The sequence below is a fragment of the Gorilla gorilla genome, chromosome 13 (genome assembly GCF_029281585.2).
Source record: "Gorilla gorilla gorilla isolate KB3781 chromosome 13, NHGRI_mGorGor1-v2.1_pri, whole genome shotgun sequence".
Taxonomy (NCBI): domain Eukaryota; kingdom Metazoa; phylum Chordata; class Mammalia; order Primates; family Hominidae; genus Gorilla; species Gorilla gorilla.
Window position 1 is genome coordinate 134,231,730 of NC_073237.2, and position 14,570 is coordinate 134,246,299.

Here is a 14,570-nt window from a genome sequence, read left to right on the forward strand (position 1 = left end):
TTCTGGAGCTTCCTGGGTCTGACCTCCAACCTTGCATGTCTTTGTTTTCCTTTGAGATGGTTTGGTCGGTGTGATCTGTTTGGTCTCCTCAGGGAAACAGAGCTGAAAGGAAATGAGAAGGTGTTCCCAATCTGGGCATGGTGGCTCATGCCTGTAATCCCAGCACTGTAATCCCAGTTACGATGCCTACGACTACCAGACCAAAGTGGGAGGATTGCTTGGGGCCAGGAGTTCAAAAACAGCCTAGGCAGTGTAGCAAGACCCTGTCTCTAGGAAAGAAAAAAGTACATTAGCCAGGCATGGTGGTGCGCACCTGTAGTCCCAGCTACGTGGGAGGCTGAGGCAGAAGGATCACTTGAGCATGGGAATCAGAGGCTGTGGTGAGCTGTGATCGCACCACTGCACTCCAGCCTGGGCGATACAGCAAGACCCCGTCTCAAAAAGGAGAGAAAGAAAAAAAAACAAGATGTGCCCAGTAGCAAAGGAAGCAAGAGGAGGGCAGAGTCCCTGGCGTTGCCAGGGCCGTGGGGTGGGCCTGGCGCTCTTTGTGTTCCTGCTGTTTGCTGTATATTATTTTAAGTTCTGTGGTACACGGACAACTATTGCTGAATCATTCACGCTGTCTTCACTGTGCCAGGCGACTGACCACTCATTGGGCCACAGGGGGCTGCACACAGCGCTTGGACCTTGGCTGTTCCCTCGGCCTCAGCCTGGGTTTCCTTGTCATTTGAGCAGGACAGTACCCCACCCGCATGGTAGACACCGGGTTCTCCTGGATCCTGCACTCAGGGCTGGCACACCAGGATCACAGGTATGGATTCTTTGACTAAGTGGCATTTCTGTTGCAGGACGCAGAGGGCTCTACGTGTTTGCACCTGGCTGCCAAGAAAGGCCACTACGAAGTGGTCCAGTACCTGCTTTCAAATGGACAGATGGACGTCAACTGTCAGGTACAGCCACCCCCTCCCCTTAGCAGTACACTGTGCAGACTGGCTACGGAAAGTCACTGTTCTGCAGCTCCTGGTCCCACCCCCATTCTCCATGGCATCCCCTCCCACGCACAGAGCCAGCTCGGGCCCTCCAGCGTCCTCTTCCACATTTAGGGCCAGCTCGGACCCTCCACGGCGTCCCCTCCCACACACAGAGCCAGCTCGGGCCCTCCACGGCGTCCCATCCCACACACAGAGCCAGCTTGGGCCCTCCAGCGTCCTCTTCCACACTTAGGGACAGCTCGGGCCCTCCATGGCGTCCCATCCCACACAGAGCCAGCTCGGGTCCTCTAGCATCCTCTTCCACACTCAGGGCCAGCTCGGACCCTCCACGGCATCGCCTTCCACGCACAGGGCTAGCTCAAGCCCTTGGGCCCTGGAGTGCCTTGTCCCCTCCCTGTCCCCTTCTTCCCTGGCCTGCTGTGAATGCTCACAGCAGGGCAGGCTCTGCACTGTGTCTGGCTGGAGGCTCCTCCCTTGCTCTCCATCAGCTGTGTCTAGGTATTACCATTTGAGGGAGGTGTCACTGGCCTCCCTCCTTGGCACCTGTCTTCCTTCCTGCTCATTGTCCGTCTCTGCCCCACGGCCAGCGCCACGGGGCAGGGTTTGCCGTGCATGTGTGCTGAACCGCGGTGCCTCACACACGGGCCACCTGCCTCACGAGTGACTGACTGGGGAGATCAAAGAAGGGCAGGCTTTGAGGCTGCTCAGCTCAGCATGCACTGGGAGTCCCTCCTGCATGGACTGAGGCTGCTCACCACGCACTGGGGGTCCCTCCTGCATGGACTGAGGCTGCTCACCACGCACTGGGGGTCCCTCCTGCATGGATCCACAGCTCTGGGATAAGTGCCATCCTTACGCTCGCTCTCACTCCTTCCTTCAGGAGGCTTGGTCCGAGTCTTTTTAGCCCAGTGGTTGCCCACCCAGTTGTTGACGCCCAGCTTCTGTGCCCTCTTGGCTGTGGCAGCGTCCCCATGGGCTGGAAGCAGCAAGCGTCTATGATATGCTCAAAGGCCCATACTCTCGCCTTTGCCCTGAGCGCCCAGAGGCCGGAGCCCCGCCTGGTTCCTGCATCTGAAGCATCCCCTGACCTCTTCTCTCTGACGTTGTTCCCTCCTCCATTGAGCAGGGGGGCTGGGCTCCGGGAGGCTGCGCTCTGCTGTCCCTGCTGTGTTCCCAGTGCCTGTGGTGGTGCTGACTGTCGACCGCAGGGGAGATGTAGCTTTAATCATGAAGGCTGCTGTGTCTGTGACAGTAGGATGTGCAGGCTGACCGTCCACCGCAGGGGAGATGTAGCTTTAATCGTGGAGGCTGCTGTGTCTGTGACATTGGGATGTGCAGGTCCTTTGAGGGGTGCTGGGGAAGAGGCTGAGTCTTCTGCCTTCAGAGTAGGAATTGGCCATATGACCCTCATTTTCAGAAAAGTCGCCTTTTTCTGGCTTAAAGAAAATTGCCCGGGCCCACTGACTGGACTCAGGAGTGGCAGGAGCCGCAGAGCTGATCAGCCTGGGTGGGCATTCTGCTCCCTGCCCAGGAGGAAGCAGGGGCGTCCGCCTCTGTCCACCTGTCCGTCTCCCACCCACAGTCCCCAGCTGCTGCTCTGATGGGGTCCCTGGCTCTCCTGCATGGAGCCACCATTGGAGGCTGAAGGAGGAGCAGAGCCTGCTACAGCCCAGACTTCCCGCCAGCCAAGGCTGCTGGTGCGCTCCGGGTCTGGCCTGGGCTTACGAAGTTTCAGCTCCCGTGTGTGTGCCATTAGACTCGTTGCACGCAGCTGTGTTGGTGCGTCCCCAGTGAGTGGTGCCCAACTGGGAGCGGGCAAGGCCGACAGCACAGGGCATGTCGGGCAGGGTTGTTGGGCCTGGCCCAGTCCTGGTTCTGCCTTCATCCTGCACTTGTGGAGCTACCTGGGCTATGCTCTGAGGAAGAACTGTGGCCTCTGAAGGTTGCATTCAGGTCCTGAGTGAGACGCCTGCACGAGGGGCATGGTACCTGGGAGGTGCAGAGACCTCGGTGTGGGAGTCCTCATTGCTCTGGTGGTTGCCGGTCTCTGGAGCGATGACAGCTTTGTTCTCTTCCCTGGCAGGATGACGGAGGCTGGACACCCATGATCTGGGCCACGGAGTACAAGCACGTGGACCTCGTGAAGCTGCTGCTGTCCAAGGGCTCTGACATCAACATCCGGGACAACGTAAGTTCGTCACACCCTCCCCGGGAGCTGTGTCCTGGAGGGGTGGGGACCTCCTCCCCCAGAAGGTTCTTTTCTCAAAAGCAGAACCCTGGCACCTGGTGGCGGCTTTGACCTCTTCCTGTGGCAGCATCGGCCCGGCGCTGTGCTGTGGCTGTCCTGTGCTGGATGCAGATGGGGGATGTGAGGTCCCAGCAGAGGCCACCCTCTAGGGATCTGCGGGTTCAGAGGGCGCTGCACTGCCCTGGTCTCCCTCCTGCTGCCTCACGGGGCTGTGCCTGGGCCTGAGGCTACTGACCCTGGTGCGGGTGCCACAGCACCTCTGGCTCTCCCTTTGTTTTTGTTTTTGTTTCTTTTATGGATGGAGTCTCGCTCTGTCACCCAGGCTAGAGTACAGTGGCGTAATCTTGGCTCACTGCAACCTCTGCCTCCTGGGTTCAAGTGATTTTCATGCCTCCGCCTCCCCAGTAGCTGGGATTACAGGTGTGTGCCACCGTGTCTGGCTAATTTTTGTATTTTTTATTTGTTTGTTTTTGAGACAGAGTCTCGCTCTGTCACCCAGGCTGGAGTGCAGTGGTGTGATCTCAGCTCACTGCAGTCTCCACCTCCCGGGTTTAAGTGATTCTCCTGCCTCAGCCCCTGGAGTAGTTGGGATTATAGGCGCCCACCACCACACCTGGCTAATTTTTGTATTTTTAGTAGAGACGGGGTTTTACCGTGTTGGCCAGACTGGTCTTGAACCCCTGACCTCAGGTGATCTGCCCGCCTCAGCCTTCCATAGAGCTGGGATTACAGGTGTGAGCCACCGCGCCCGGCCAATTTTTGTAGTTTTAGTAGAGACAGGGTTTAGCCATGTTGGCCAGGCTGGTCTTGAACTCCTGACCTCAGGAGATCTGCCCACCTCATCCTCCCAAAGGATTACAGGCATGAGCCACCACGCCTGGCCCCTGGCTCTCTCTTTGAAACAAAGGAAAGAAAAGTGAATCATTATCATACCACGGTTTTCTAGGATGTGATTTAAGATGCTTCAGTGACAATTAGTTTTGTAAGGCCCATTTGTTTGCTCAGAAAGTAGAGTTTGGAGCTGAGATAAGAGGACTCCCCAGCCTGAGAGTGGCAGCAGGTGACTGATTAACTCAAAAGGGTGTTCACTAGAAGATCTTCAGGGACCCACAGAACCAGTGGGCCTGCCAGGGGGCTGGGTGTGGCACTGGGCACGACAGCAAGGGGCGAGGGGGTACTCTGGTCACCTCCCAAGACGGGCATAGACATGCTGCAGCCCACAGAGCTGTGTCCACCGTCACAGAGGGTTCAGAAGCCAGAAATGGGAGGTGCTGCAGCCCTCAGAGCTGTGTCCCCCTTCACAGAGGGTTCCAGAGGCCAGAAATGGGAGGTGCTGCAGCCCACAGAGCTGTGTCCACCTTCACAGAGGGTTCAGAAGCCAGAAATGGGAGGTGCTGCAGCCCACAGAGCTGTGTCTGCCTTCACAGAGGGTTCCAGAGGCCAGAAATGGGAAGTCCAGCCACAAATAAACCCATTAAATTGATAATAAGAAAGAAGATTTGACACAGAAAAAGAAGATTTCTAAAAGCACACTATTAAATCTCCAAAGTGCTGAAGCCTGGTGTCTGAGGAGGGAGGGTTGACACTTCCTCTCAAAGCTTGAGAACGGTGTGGGCACGGGCCCTTGCCATTCATTGTTGGCACGGGGAGGTCTGCATTTGGAACCCCTCCCTGCATGTAAGCAGACCCCACCTCCCACCTAGAAACAGGGACCACTGGCTGTGGGCACCCGCTGCCTCCCTGCAGGCACGCAGGCCTCTCTGGAGTGACTGGTCCTGAGCTGCAGTGCCTCCTCCGTGGGCTGCCGGGCTTCCATGACTGTATCCAGGGGGTTTCTACCTCATTCCACCGGAGTTCTTTCCCACTGGGGGTTAGGATGACGGCACCATGAAGAGAGGAGCCCTGAGCCGGCAGAAGGAAGAGAAGAGGGAAGCAGAGGAGCCCTGAGCTGGCGGAAGGCTGTGGCGGGTACCTTGGAGGAAGAGAGGAGGGAAGCAAAGGCAGAGAACAAGGCAGAGGCCACCCCCAGGTGGGGCCACCTCACCCACCGCCCCCGGAGACTGCGTGGCGAGGAAGGCGGCCCTAGTGTGGCTGGTCGGCCTGCGTGCCTGGGCAGCTTGCAGCCTGTCCAGGTGTCAGAGCTGTTAGCTCTCTGATGCTGGTGGCTGTTCCCCCAGAATGGAAGCATTGATTAAATTTCAAGTTTGTTATTTATACAATGAAACACTTCATTAATTTAACCACTTTATTGCTGTATAATAGGTAGGCTGCATATATTCAAAGTACACACTTGGGTGAATTTTCACCCAGAAGCCATCGTTGCTGTCAGAAGAGTGAGCCCAGTCCTCCCTCATGCCCTGATGATCTTCAGGTGATCCTCCGCGCTTCACAGCCGTGCCCAGCCCACCCCTGCCACCCATTGCTGGGCTTTCTGTTGTCTGCATGTCTCGGTTTTATAGAAAAGGGCTCTCACCATGGGCGGCTTTCCCTCGCGTCTTTAAGCCGAGATCCCCATTTTCGTTGCCTGAAGTGCCCATTGTGTGAATGTGTCCGTTTACCCTTCACCTATCAGTGGACATTTAGGTTGTTTCTGATTTTTGGTGGTTACTAAGAGAGATGCTGTGAATACTCATGCCTTCATTTTTCTTGATTAAACCCCTGGGAGTAGAATGGTTAGAACATATGACAGGTGTCTAGGCTTAACATTTTCGGAGACTGCCAGTAGCCAGGCATGGTGACACACACCTGTGGTCCCAGGTACTCGGGAGGCTAAGGTGGGAAGATCGCTTGAGCCCAGGAGGTCAAGGCTGCAGTAAGCTGAGATCGCACCACTGCACCCCAGCCTGTCTCAAAAATTAAAAAAAAAAAAAAAACCTGCCAAACTGCTTTCCAAGTGATTGTACCATCTCTAGTGTATGAGAGTACATTCATCCGTTCTCACACTGCTATCAGGGTTCTACCTAAGACTGTAATTTATAAACAAAAGAGGTTTAATTGACTCACCCTTCAGTGTGGCTGGGGGGTCCTCGGGAAACTTAACAATCATGGCAGAAGGTGAAGGAGAAGCAAAGCACGTCTTACATGGTGGCAGGAGAGAGAGATTGAGGAGCATTGTACCACACTTTAAAACCAGCTCTTGTGAGAACTCACTCACATGAGAACAGCGTGGGAGACCCACCCCCATAATCCAATCAGGTCCCTCCCTTGACACATGGGGATTACAATTCAAGACAAGATTTGGGTGGGGACACAGAGCCAACCCATATCAGACAGTCCTGGTTCCTCCGCATCCTTCCCAACACTTAGCATGGTCAGTCTTTAAATTTTATCCATTTTAATAGGTGTGTAGTGATATCTTGTGGTTTTAGTTTTCAGTTCACTTCATTTTCATTTCTGTAATGACAGTGGATGTTAAGCATCTTTTTATGGGCTTATTTACGATCCATATATCTTTTTTAATGAAGTGTCTGTTCAAATATTTTTCTTGCTTATTATTGGGTATTCTGGAGTTTTAAGAGTTCATGTTCTGGATATAAGTCCTTTATCAGATATATGGTTTACAGATCTGTCTTTGGAAGTGCAGAATTTTAAAAGTTTTTATAAAGTTTGGTTTATCAACGTTTTTCTTTATTTTTAACTGGATCCTGTTTTTGGCGTTCTGTTTAAGAAATCACTGCCTAATCTGAGAACCCAAAGATATTCTCCCACATTTTCTTATACGAGTTTTATGGTTTGGGGGTTTACATTTAGGTCTGTGTTTTATTATAGTTGACTTTTGTATGTGGTGTGAGGTATGGATTGAACTTTTTTTTTTTGGCTTATGGATGCCTAGTTCAGTGCCATTTGTGGAGAAAACCATTCTTTCTACATAGAATTGACTCTGTACCATTGCCAAAAGCCAGTTGTCTGCATTTGTGAGTCAGTTACCCATGTGTTATTCGACATGTGTCAGTCATTTGCATGTCTGTCAGTCATCCATATATGAGTCAGCCGTCCATGTGTGAGTCAGTCATCTGCATGTGTGAGTCCACATGTGTCAGTTGTCCATGTGTGAGTCAGTCATCTGCATGTCTGTCAGTTGTCCACGTGTCAGTCCACATGGCTGTCAGTTGTCCACATGTGAGAGTCTGCATGTGTGAGTCAGTCATCTGCATGTGTGTGTCTGTCATCTGCATGTGTGAGTCCATCATCTGCATGTGTCATTCGTCCACGTGTGAGTCGTCCACATGTGAGTCAGTCATCTTCATGTCTGTCAGTCGTCCGTGTGTCAGTCCACATGTGTGTCAGTTGTCTACATGTAAGGATCAGTCATCTGCATGTATGAATCAGTCATCTGCATGTCTGTGAGTCTGTCGTCCAGATGTATGAGTTGGTCGTCCATGTCAGTTGTCTGCGTATGTATCAGTCATCCGCATGTGTGAGCCAGTCGTCCACATGTCAGAGTCAGTTGTCCACATGTGTGTAAAGTCAGTCGTCCAGATGTGTGTGTCAGCTCCAGGGCCCTCTCTTTTGATGCATTGATCTGCATATCTGCCTTTAGGCAAGTACTGTCCTTTCTTGACTGATGTAGCTTTACAGTAGGTCTTGCAAAATCATTTTTCTCCTCCCAAACTTGATACTGCTATTCTCCTATATTTTACATATATATATGTTCTGAACACCATCATAGCCATGTAGTTATTCTGTTTAAACAGTCAGTGGTCTTTTTTTTTTTTTTTTTTTTAGATGGAGTCTTGCTCCGTCGCCCAGGCTGGAATGCAGTGGCATGATCTTGGCTCACTGTAACCTCCGCCTCCCGGGTTCGAGCTATTCTCATGCCTCAGCCTCCTGAGTAGCTGGGATTACAGGCACGAGCCACCACGCCTGGCTAATTTTTGTATTTTTAGTAGAGATGGGGTTTCACTATCTTGGTCAGGCTGGTCTTGAACTCCTGACCTCGTGATCCACTCACCTTGGCCTCCCATAGTGCTGGGATTACAGGTGTGAGCGACTGTGCCCGGCCTGGTTTTTTCTTTTTTTTTTTTGGAGACAGTCTCACCCTGTCACCCAGGCTGGAGTGCAGTGGTGCGATAGCTCACTGCAACCTCCACCTCCCTGGTTCGAGCGATTCTCCTGCCTCAGCCTCCCAAGTAGCTGGGATTACAGGCACATGGCACCACGCCTGGCTAATTTTTGTATTTTTATTAGGGATGGGGGTTTCACCATGTTGGCTAGGCTGGTTTCAAACTCCCAACCTCAGATGATCTGTCCGCTTTGGCCTCCCACAGTGCTGGGATTGCAGAAATGAGCCACCACGCCCAGCCGAGTGGTCTCTTTGAAAGACTGCAGAAGAGCTCTGCAGTTGCTCCTGCCGTCCCCATCCCTGTCCCCGCCACGCTTCTCCACCTTGGTGGGCTCATGCTGCTGATGTTGCTTCCCTTCCGCCGGCCTCACTCCCTTTACCTTTTCTGTGGTGTTGGTCTGCTTGTGATGAGCTCTTGCAGCTTTTTTTTTTTTTTTTTTGAAATGGAGTTTTGCTCTTTCACCCAGGCTGGAGTGCAGTGGTGCGATCTTGACTCACTGCAACCGCCTTCTTCCAGGTTTCAGGCTTTTCTCCTGCCTCAGCCTCCTGAGTACCTGGGATTATAGGCGCTGGCCACCACGCCCGGGAAATTTTTGTGTTTTTAGTAGAGATGGGTTTCACCATGTTGGCCAGGCTGGTCTCAAACTCCTGACCTCGTGATCCGCCCGCCTCGGACTCCCAAAGTGCTGGGATTACAGGCGTGAGCCACCGCGCCCGGCCCTCTTACAGCTCTTTAATGCCTGGAAAGTCCTTATTTTGCTTTTATTTTTGAAAGATATTCTTAGAATTCTGGATGTGTAGTTATTTCTTCCAATGCTTTAAATGGCGGTTTCCCTGGGTCCTCACCTGCAGTGTTTGCAGTGAGAAATCCAGTGCCACCACACAGTTATTTCTCTGTGTATAATGTGTCTTTTTTATATGGCTGCTTTTAAAATGTTTTTTTTCTGTATCTCTTGGTTTTAGCAATTGGATTTTCCTCTAAGCCTTAGTTTGTCTGTAAAGCAATTTGATTACTGATGTGCCTTGGTGTTATTTTGTGTGTGTGCATGTAGGGTTCATTGAGCTTCTTGGATCTGTGGATTTAGGGTTTTTGACAAATTTGGAAATTTTTCAGTCATTATTTCTTCAAATAATGTTTTCTGCCCACCACGCTTTCCAGTATTCCAGCTGTGTATGTAGGAGTTCTCAAGAGTGGTTCCACAGCTCACTGGTGCTCTTTTCAATTTTTAAATTATTATTTTTTTCCTCTGTGTTTCAGTTGAGCAGGTTTTTGTTGGTTTGTCTTCCAGTCCACTCATCTTTTCTTCTGCACGTGATGCTGTTGAGCTCATCCGGTCTGTGTGCTTACATTCTAGGCATTGTCGTTTTCAGCGCTAAAAGTTCTGTTGGAATCTTTCAAACATTTCCTAACATGTTTCTACTGAACTTTCAAACCTATAGAATACAGCTATACCAATGGCTTTATTTATTTATTTATTTATTTTAAGACAGAGTTTCACTCTTTTGCCCAGGCTGGAGTGCAGTGGTACAATCTTGGCCCATTGTAACCTCCGCCTCCCAGGTTCAAGCGATTCTCCTGCCTCAGCCTCCCGAGTAACTGGAATTACAGGCGCGCACCACCACGCCTGGCTAAGTTTTGTATTTTTAGTAGAGGCGGGGTTTCACCACGTTGCCCAGGCTGGTCTCGAACTCCTGACCTCAAGTGATCCCCCCGCCAAGGTCTCCCAAAGTGCTGGGATTGCAAGTGTGAGCCACCTCACCCAGCCCACCAATGGCTTTAATGACCTTGTTTGCTAATCCAGCATCTGTGTCAAAGCCAGGCTTTTTGATTGACTGGGTTTTTCTCCCCATTGTGGGTCATGTTTCCTGTTCCTTTGCACATCTGGTAACCTGTAACCGATGCCAGGATGTGGGTGGGTTTTACAAAACTTGTATGGTGCTAAGGACTCTTCTTCCTGTGAATGTTCTTGAACTTTGTTCTGGAACTCAGTCACTTGAAACCAGTCAGATCATGTTGGATTTTGCTTTTCAGGTTTGTTAGATGGGTCTGGAGCCACTGAGGCAGGTCCGTCCATTGTCCTCCAGCCCACAGCCTGTAGATGGAGAGTGTGGCCTGCCTGGCTGTGGGGAAAGGCCCCGGCTTTGAGTGCACATTCTCAACAGGCTTGTGGCCGCTAGTGTCCTGCCGGATGACCCACTTCCTGCTGGAAGTGCACAGATCTCTGGAACCTCTCTTGGAGCTCTGTTTTCTGTCTGAGCATCCGGGGGCCCTGCCTGGCTACCCCCTGCACCATGGTTGGAGCTCTGGTGGCAGTGAGCTGGGCAGCCACGGGCTCCCTCACAGACTCGCCTCTCAGGGGCACAGTCCTTCCCTGCCTGGTGTCTGGTGGCAGTGAGCTGGGCAGCCGCGGGCTCCCTCACAGACTCGCCTGTCAGGGGCACGGTCCTTCCCTGCCTGGTGTCTGGTGTCTTGACAACCATGGTCATAGGTTTTGACTGTTTTGTTTTACTTTTCTAGTTCTTTTAGGTGGGAAGATAAACCTGTTCTGGTCTGTATCACCCCATCGTTTCAGGAGTGCGGTTGCTCACCAGTTGTAGGCCAGGCTTGTCGTAACTCAGCCAACTTCAGAAAGGCTGGGCGTTTGAACAGTCCGAGGGTGGAAGGATCTTAGGTGAACTGGAAGCTCTCAAAAATGTAATTCTGGGGGTGGGGGCGTGGTGGCGGATCACTTGACGTCAGGAGTTTGAGACCAGCCTGGGCATGTTGGTGAAACCCCGACTCTACTAAAAATACAAAATGATTAGCTGGGCCTGGTAGCATGAGCCTGTTATCCCAGCTACTGGGGAGGCTAAGGCACGAGAATCGCTTGAACCCCAGAGGCAGAGGTTGCAGTGAACTGAGATCGTGCCAACTGCATTCCAGCCTGGGTGACGGAGTGAGACTCCGCCTCTAAAAAAAAATAAAAAATGTAATTCTGGTTATAAAATCATAAATCATTCTGATAAAGGAAAAAGAAAAGAGGCCCCTAAGCAAGCAGCCTTTTGTTCAAGGAGCTCTCAAATGTATGGAGGAGGGAAGCCAGAAACAAAGAGCAGAGGGGTGGAAGAGCCCCAGAGCAGCAGAGGCTCTTCAGGAAATCCACTGAGGCCTACACACGGAGTTCGCTTTTAGTTTTCTCTTTTAGAAGTCAAGGGAACAGTGAAGCCCATGCCGGGGGCTGGCGGTTTGTGGATGAAGATACTGGAGACCAGGCCACTCGGTTTCTGTTCTGCTTTTTTCTTCGCCTTCACTGAGCTGGAAGGGTTGACGGTGCTGTGTGGTGTGGAGTTGGGAGGGGGACTGCGTGAGAGCACAAGGGTGTCTCAGAAGAGCCCGCGTCCTTCTCTCTTGGGGGTGACCCTGCCGACCTGCAGAGCCAGTCCCTGGGATGTGGCGGCGGCCCTGCACCCTCGGAGGGAGGCGGGGCAGAGCTCAAATGGAAGCAGAGCCTGCGGGGTGGAGACCGCACCCCTGCAGGGGTCTGCCTTGGGCCCCGAGCCTCCTCAGCCGCTGCAGCAAAGCGGACAGTCAGGCGGGGCTTGGTTTATGGCATCTGGGAAGATCGCTGACCATTCCCGAGGGGAAGGAGGCTGCAGCCGGCGCTCCCAGACACCAGCAGAGCAGAACACACTTCAGGAACGTGAAACGCTCACGTGCTTTTAATCCAGCAATCCTGCCCCTGAGGATGCATCCTTGAGAAATAATGTAGAAAATGAAAAGCACTAAAATATTTGCTGGCACTGTATTCCAGAAATATACCAACAGACATAAACCAAGTGTTCAGTAAAGGAAGGGTCCGGAAGCTGAGTGACTGTGGGTGACGGGTCCGGAGGCGGTTCCGATGCCGCCCCGCGTGGACCGTGGGTGACGGGTCCGGAGGCGGTTCCGATGCCGCCCCGCGTGGACCGTCGGTGACGGGTCCGGAGGCGGTTCCGATGCCGCCCCGCGTGGACCGTCGGTGACGGGTCCGGAGGCGGTTCCGATGCCGCCCCGCGTGGACCGTCGGTGACGGGTCCGGAGGCGGTTCCGATGCCGCCCCGCGTGGACCGTGGGTGACGGGTCCGGAGGCGGTTCCGATGCCGCCCCGCGTGGACCGTGGGTGACGGGTCCGGAGGCGGTTCCGATGCCGCCCCGCGTGGACCGTGGGTGACGGGTCCGGAGGCGGTTCCGATGCCGCCCCGCGTGGACCGTGGGTGACGGGTCCGGAGGCGGTTCCGATGCCGCCCCGCGTGGACCGTGGGTGACGGGTCCGGAGGCGGTTCCGATGCCGCCCCGCGTGGACCGTGGGTGACGGGTCCGGAGGCGGTTCCGATGCCGCCCCGCGTGGACCGTCGGTGACGGGTCCGGAGGCGCTTCCGATGCCGCCCCGCGTGGACCGTCGGTGACGGGTCCGGAGGCGCTTCCGATGCCGCCCCGCGTGGACCGTCGGTGACGGGTCCGGAGGCGCTTCCGATGCCGCCCCGCGTGGACCGTGGGTGATGGGTCCGGAGGCGGTTCCGATGCCGCCCCGCGTGGACCGTGGGTGATGGGTCCGGAGGCGGTTCCGATGCCGCCCCGTGTGGACTGTGGGTGACGGGTCCGGAGGCGCTTCCGATGCCGCCCCGCGTGGACCGTCGGTGACGGGTCCGGAGGCGCTTCCGATGCCGCCCCGCGTGGACCGTGGGTGATGGGTCCGGAGGCGGTTCCGATGCTGCCCCGCGTGGACCGTGGGTGATGGGTCCGGAGGCGGTTCCGATGCCGCCCCGCGTGGACTGTGGGTGATGGGTCCGGAGGCGGTTCCGATGCCGCCCTGCGTGAAAGGCGCTCCTCGCACGGCGCCAACTGGAGGAGGCCCCAGTACCTGGGAGCCTCTGGTGATGACGAAGGGTCAGGGACAGATGGGCATCAGGCTTAGGAAACAGCGTGGGCGTGTTCCTCATTCCGTTTATTGCTGTTTTATCTCTGGGGCGATAGAGTTAGGGATACTTCATTGTTCTGATTTATATTCTTGGCTGCCTGGCAGAGTTGAACATTTTCTTATGTTTACCGTTCATCTTTTTCTTACCTACGTTTTTTATTTTCTTCTCCTTTGCACATATTTTTTCAGAATTACAGTGTTCTAATTTACTATGTGATTATAAATCATCTATATTTTACATGTGGCACAAGTATTTCTCCAAATTTTATTTGTTTTATTTAAAAGAGGCCTTTTTAAAAGTAAGATTTTTTGTTTTTTTTTTTTTGAGACAGAGTTTCGCTCTTGTTGCCTAGGCTGGAGTGCAGTGGCACGATCTCGGCTCACTGCAACCCTCTGCCTCCCGGGTTCAAGCAATTCTCCTGCCTCAGCCTCACAAGTAGCTGGGATTACAGGCGCCCACCACCACGCCCGGCTCGTTTTTTGTATTTTTAGTAGAAATGGGGTTTCACCATGTTGGCCAGGCTGGTCTCGAACTCCTGACCTCAGGTGATCTACCTGCTTTTGCCTCCCAAAATGCTGGGATTACAGGCGTGAGCCACCATGCCCGGCCCAAAATTTTAATTTAATCAAATTTGCACGTAATCTTTCAAAAGCATTATCCTATCCTATGACTATACCCCTGTTTGGAAATGAATATAATTTTTAAAAATACATGAAAGAAAAGTGCCTCCAAGTGTTAATATGTTGAGTGTAGGTTGATATAATTCTGGATGACCTTTTCCCTATTTTTATTCTTTACTGTGATTATGCTACTTTTATAATTATGTTATTTTTACAATGAAACAAACAAAACATGAAACGAAGTGCCTTCCAGAGTTGAGATGGGTGCTAGGTTCCCATCCCGTGACCTGTGGCATCCTCTCCACCTGGCCCTGCTGGGGACGGCCACGCACGCTCCAGAGCCTCTCCCCGGGCACACGGGCTGCAGCTGCTGTGGCCCAGCCCCAGCACTGTGAGCCAGCAGGAAGCCTGCACTGAGCTCTGGCTTGTGTCTGTTCAGGAGGAGAACATTTGCCTGCACTGGGCGGCGTTCTCCGGTTGCGTGGACATAGCCGAGATCCTGCTGGCTGCCAAGTGCGACCTCCACGCCGTGAACATCCACGGAGACTCGCCACTGCACATTGCCGCCCGGGAGAACCGCTACGACTGTGTCGTGTGAGTGCAGTGCTTCCCCCAGCTCGGGCTGGCGCTGACCTGACCTGGGCGCCCAGAGAGACCTCTTGACGGTCTTGTGTTCACACTTGGGGCATGAGTGGACACAGGCCCTCTGT

General features: G+C 53.3%; 1 protein-coding gene across 17 annotated transcripts in view; it reads left to right on the forward strand.

Moving 5' to 3' along the window:
• The window catches only part of EHMT1 (euchromatic histone lysine methyltransferase 1), a 223,349-nt gene that overhangs the window by 183,905 nt on the left and 24,874 nt on the right, over window positions 1-14,570 (forward strand). For all 17 annotated transcript variants that reach the window (XM_055350313.2, XM_055350322.2, XM_055350316.2 and 14 more), the window contains 3 exons: window positions 849-950; window positions 3,076-3,180; window positions 14,300-14,454. In XM_055350313.2, the coding sequence (XP_055206288.1) occupies window positions 849-950; window positions 3,076-3,180; window positions 14,300-14,454 (362 nt within the window). The remainder of the gene's footprint in view (window positions 1-848; window positions 951-3,075; window positions 3,181-14,299; window positions 14,455-14,570) is intronic.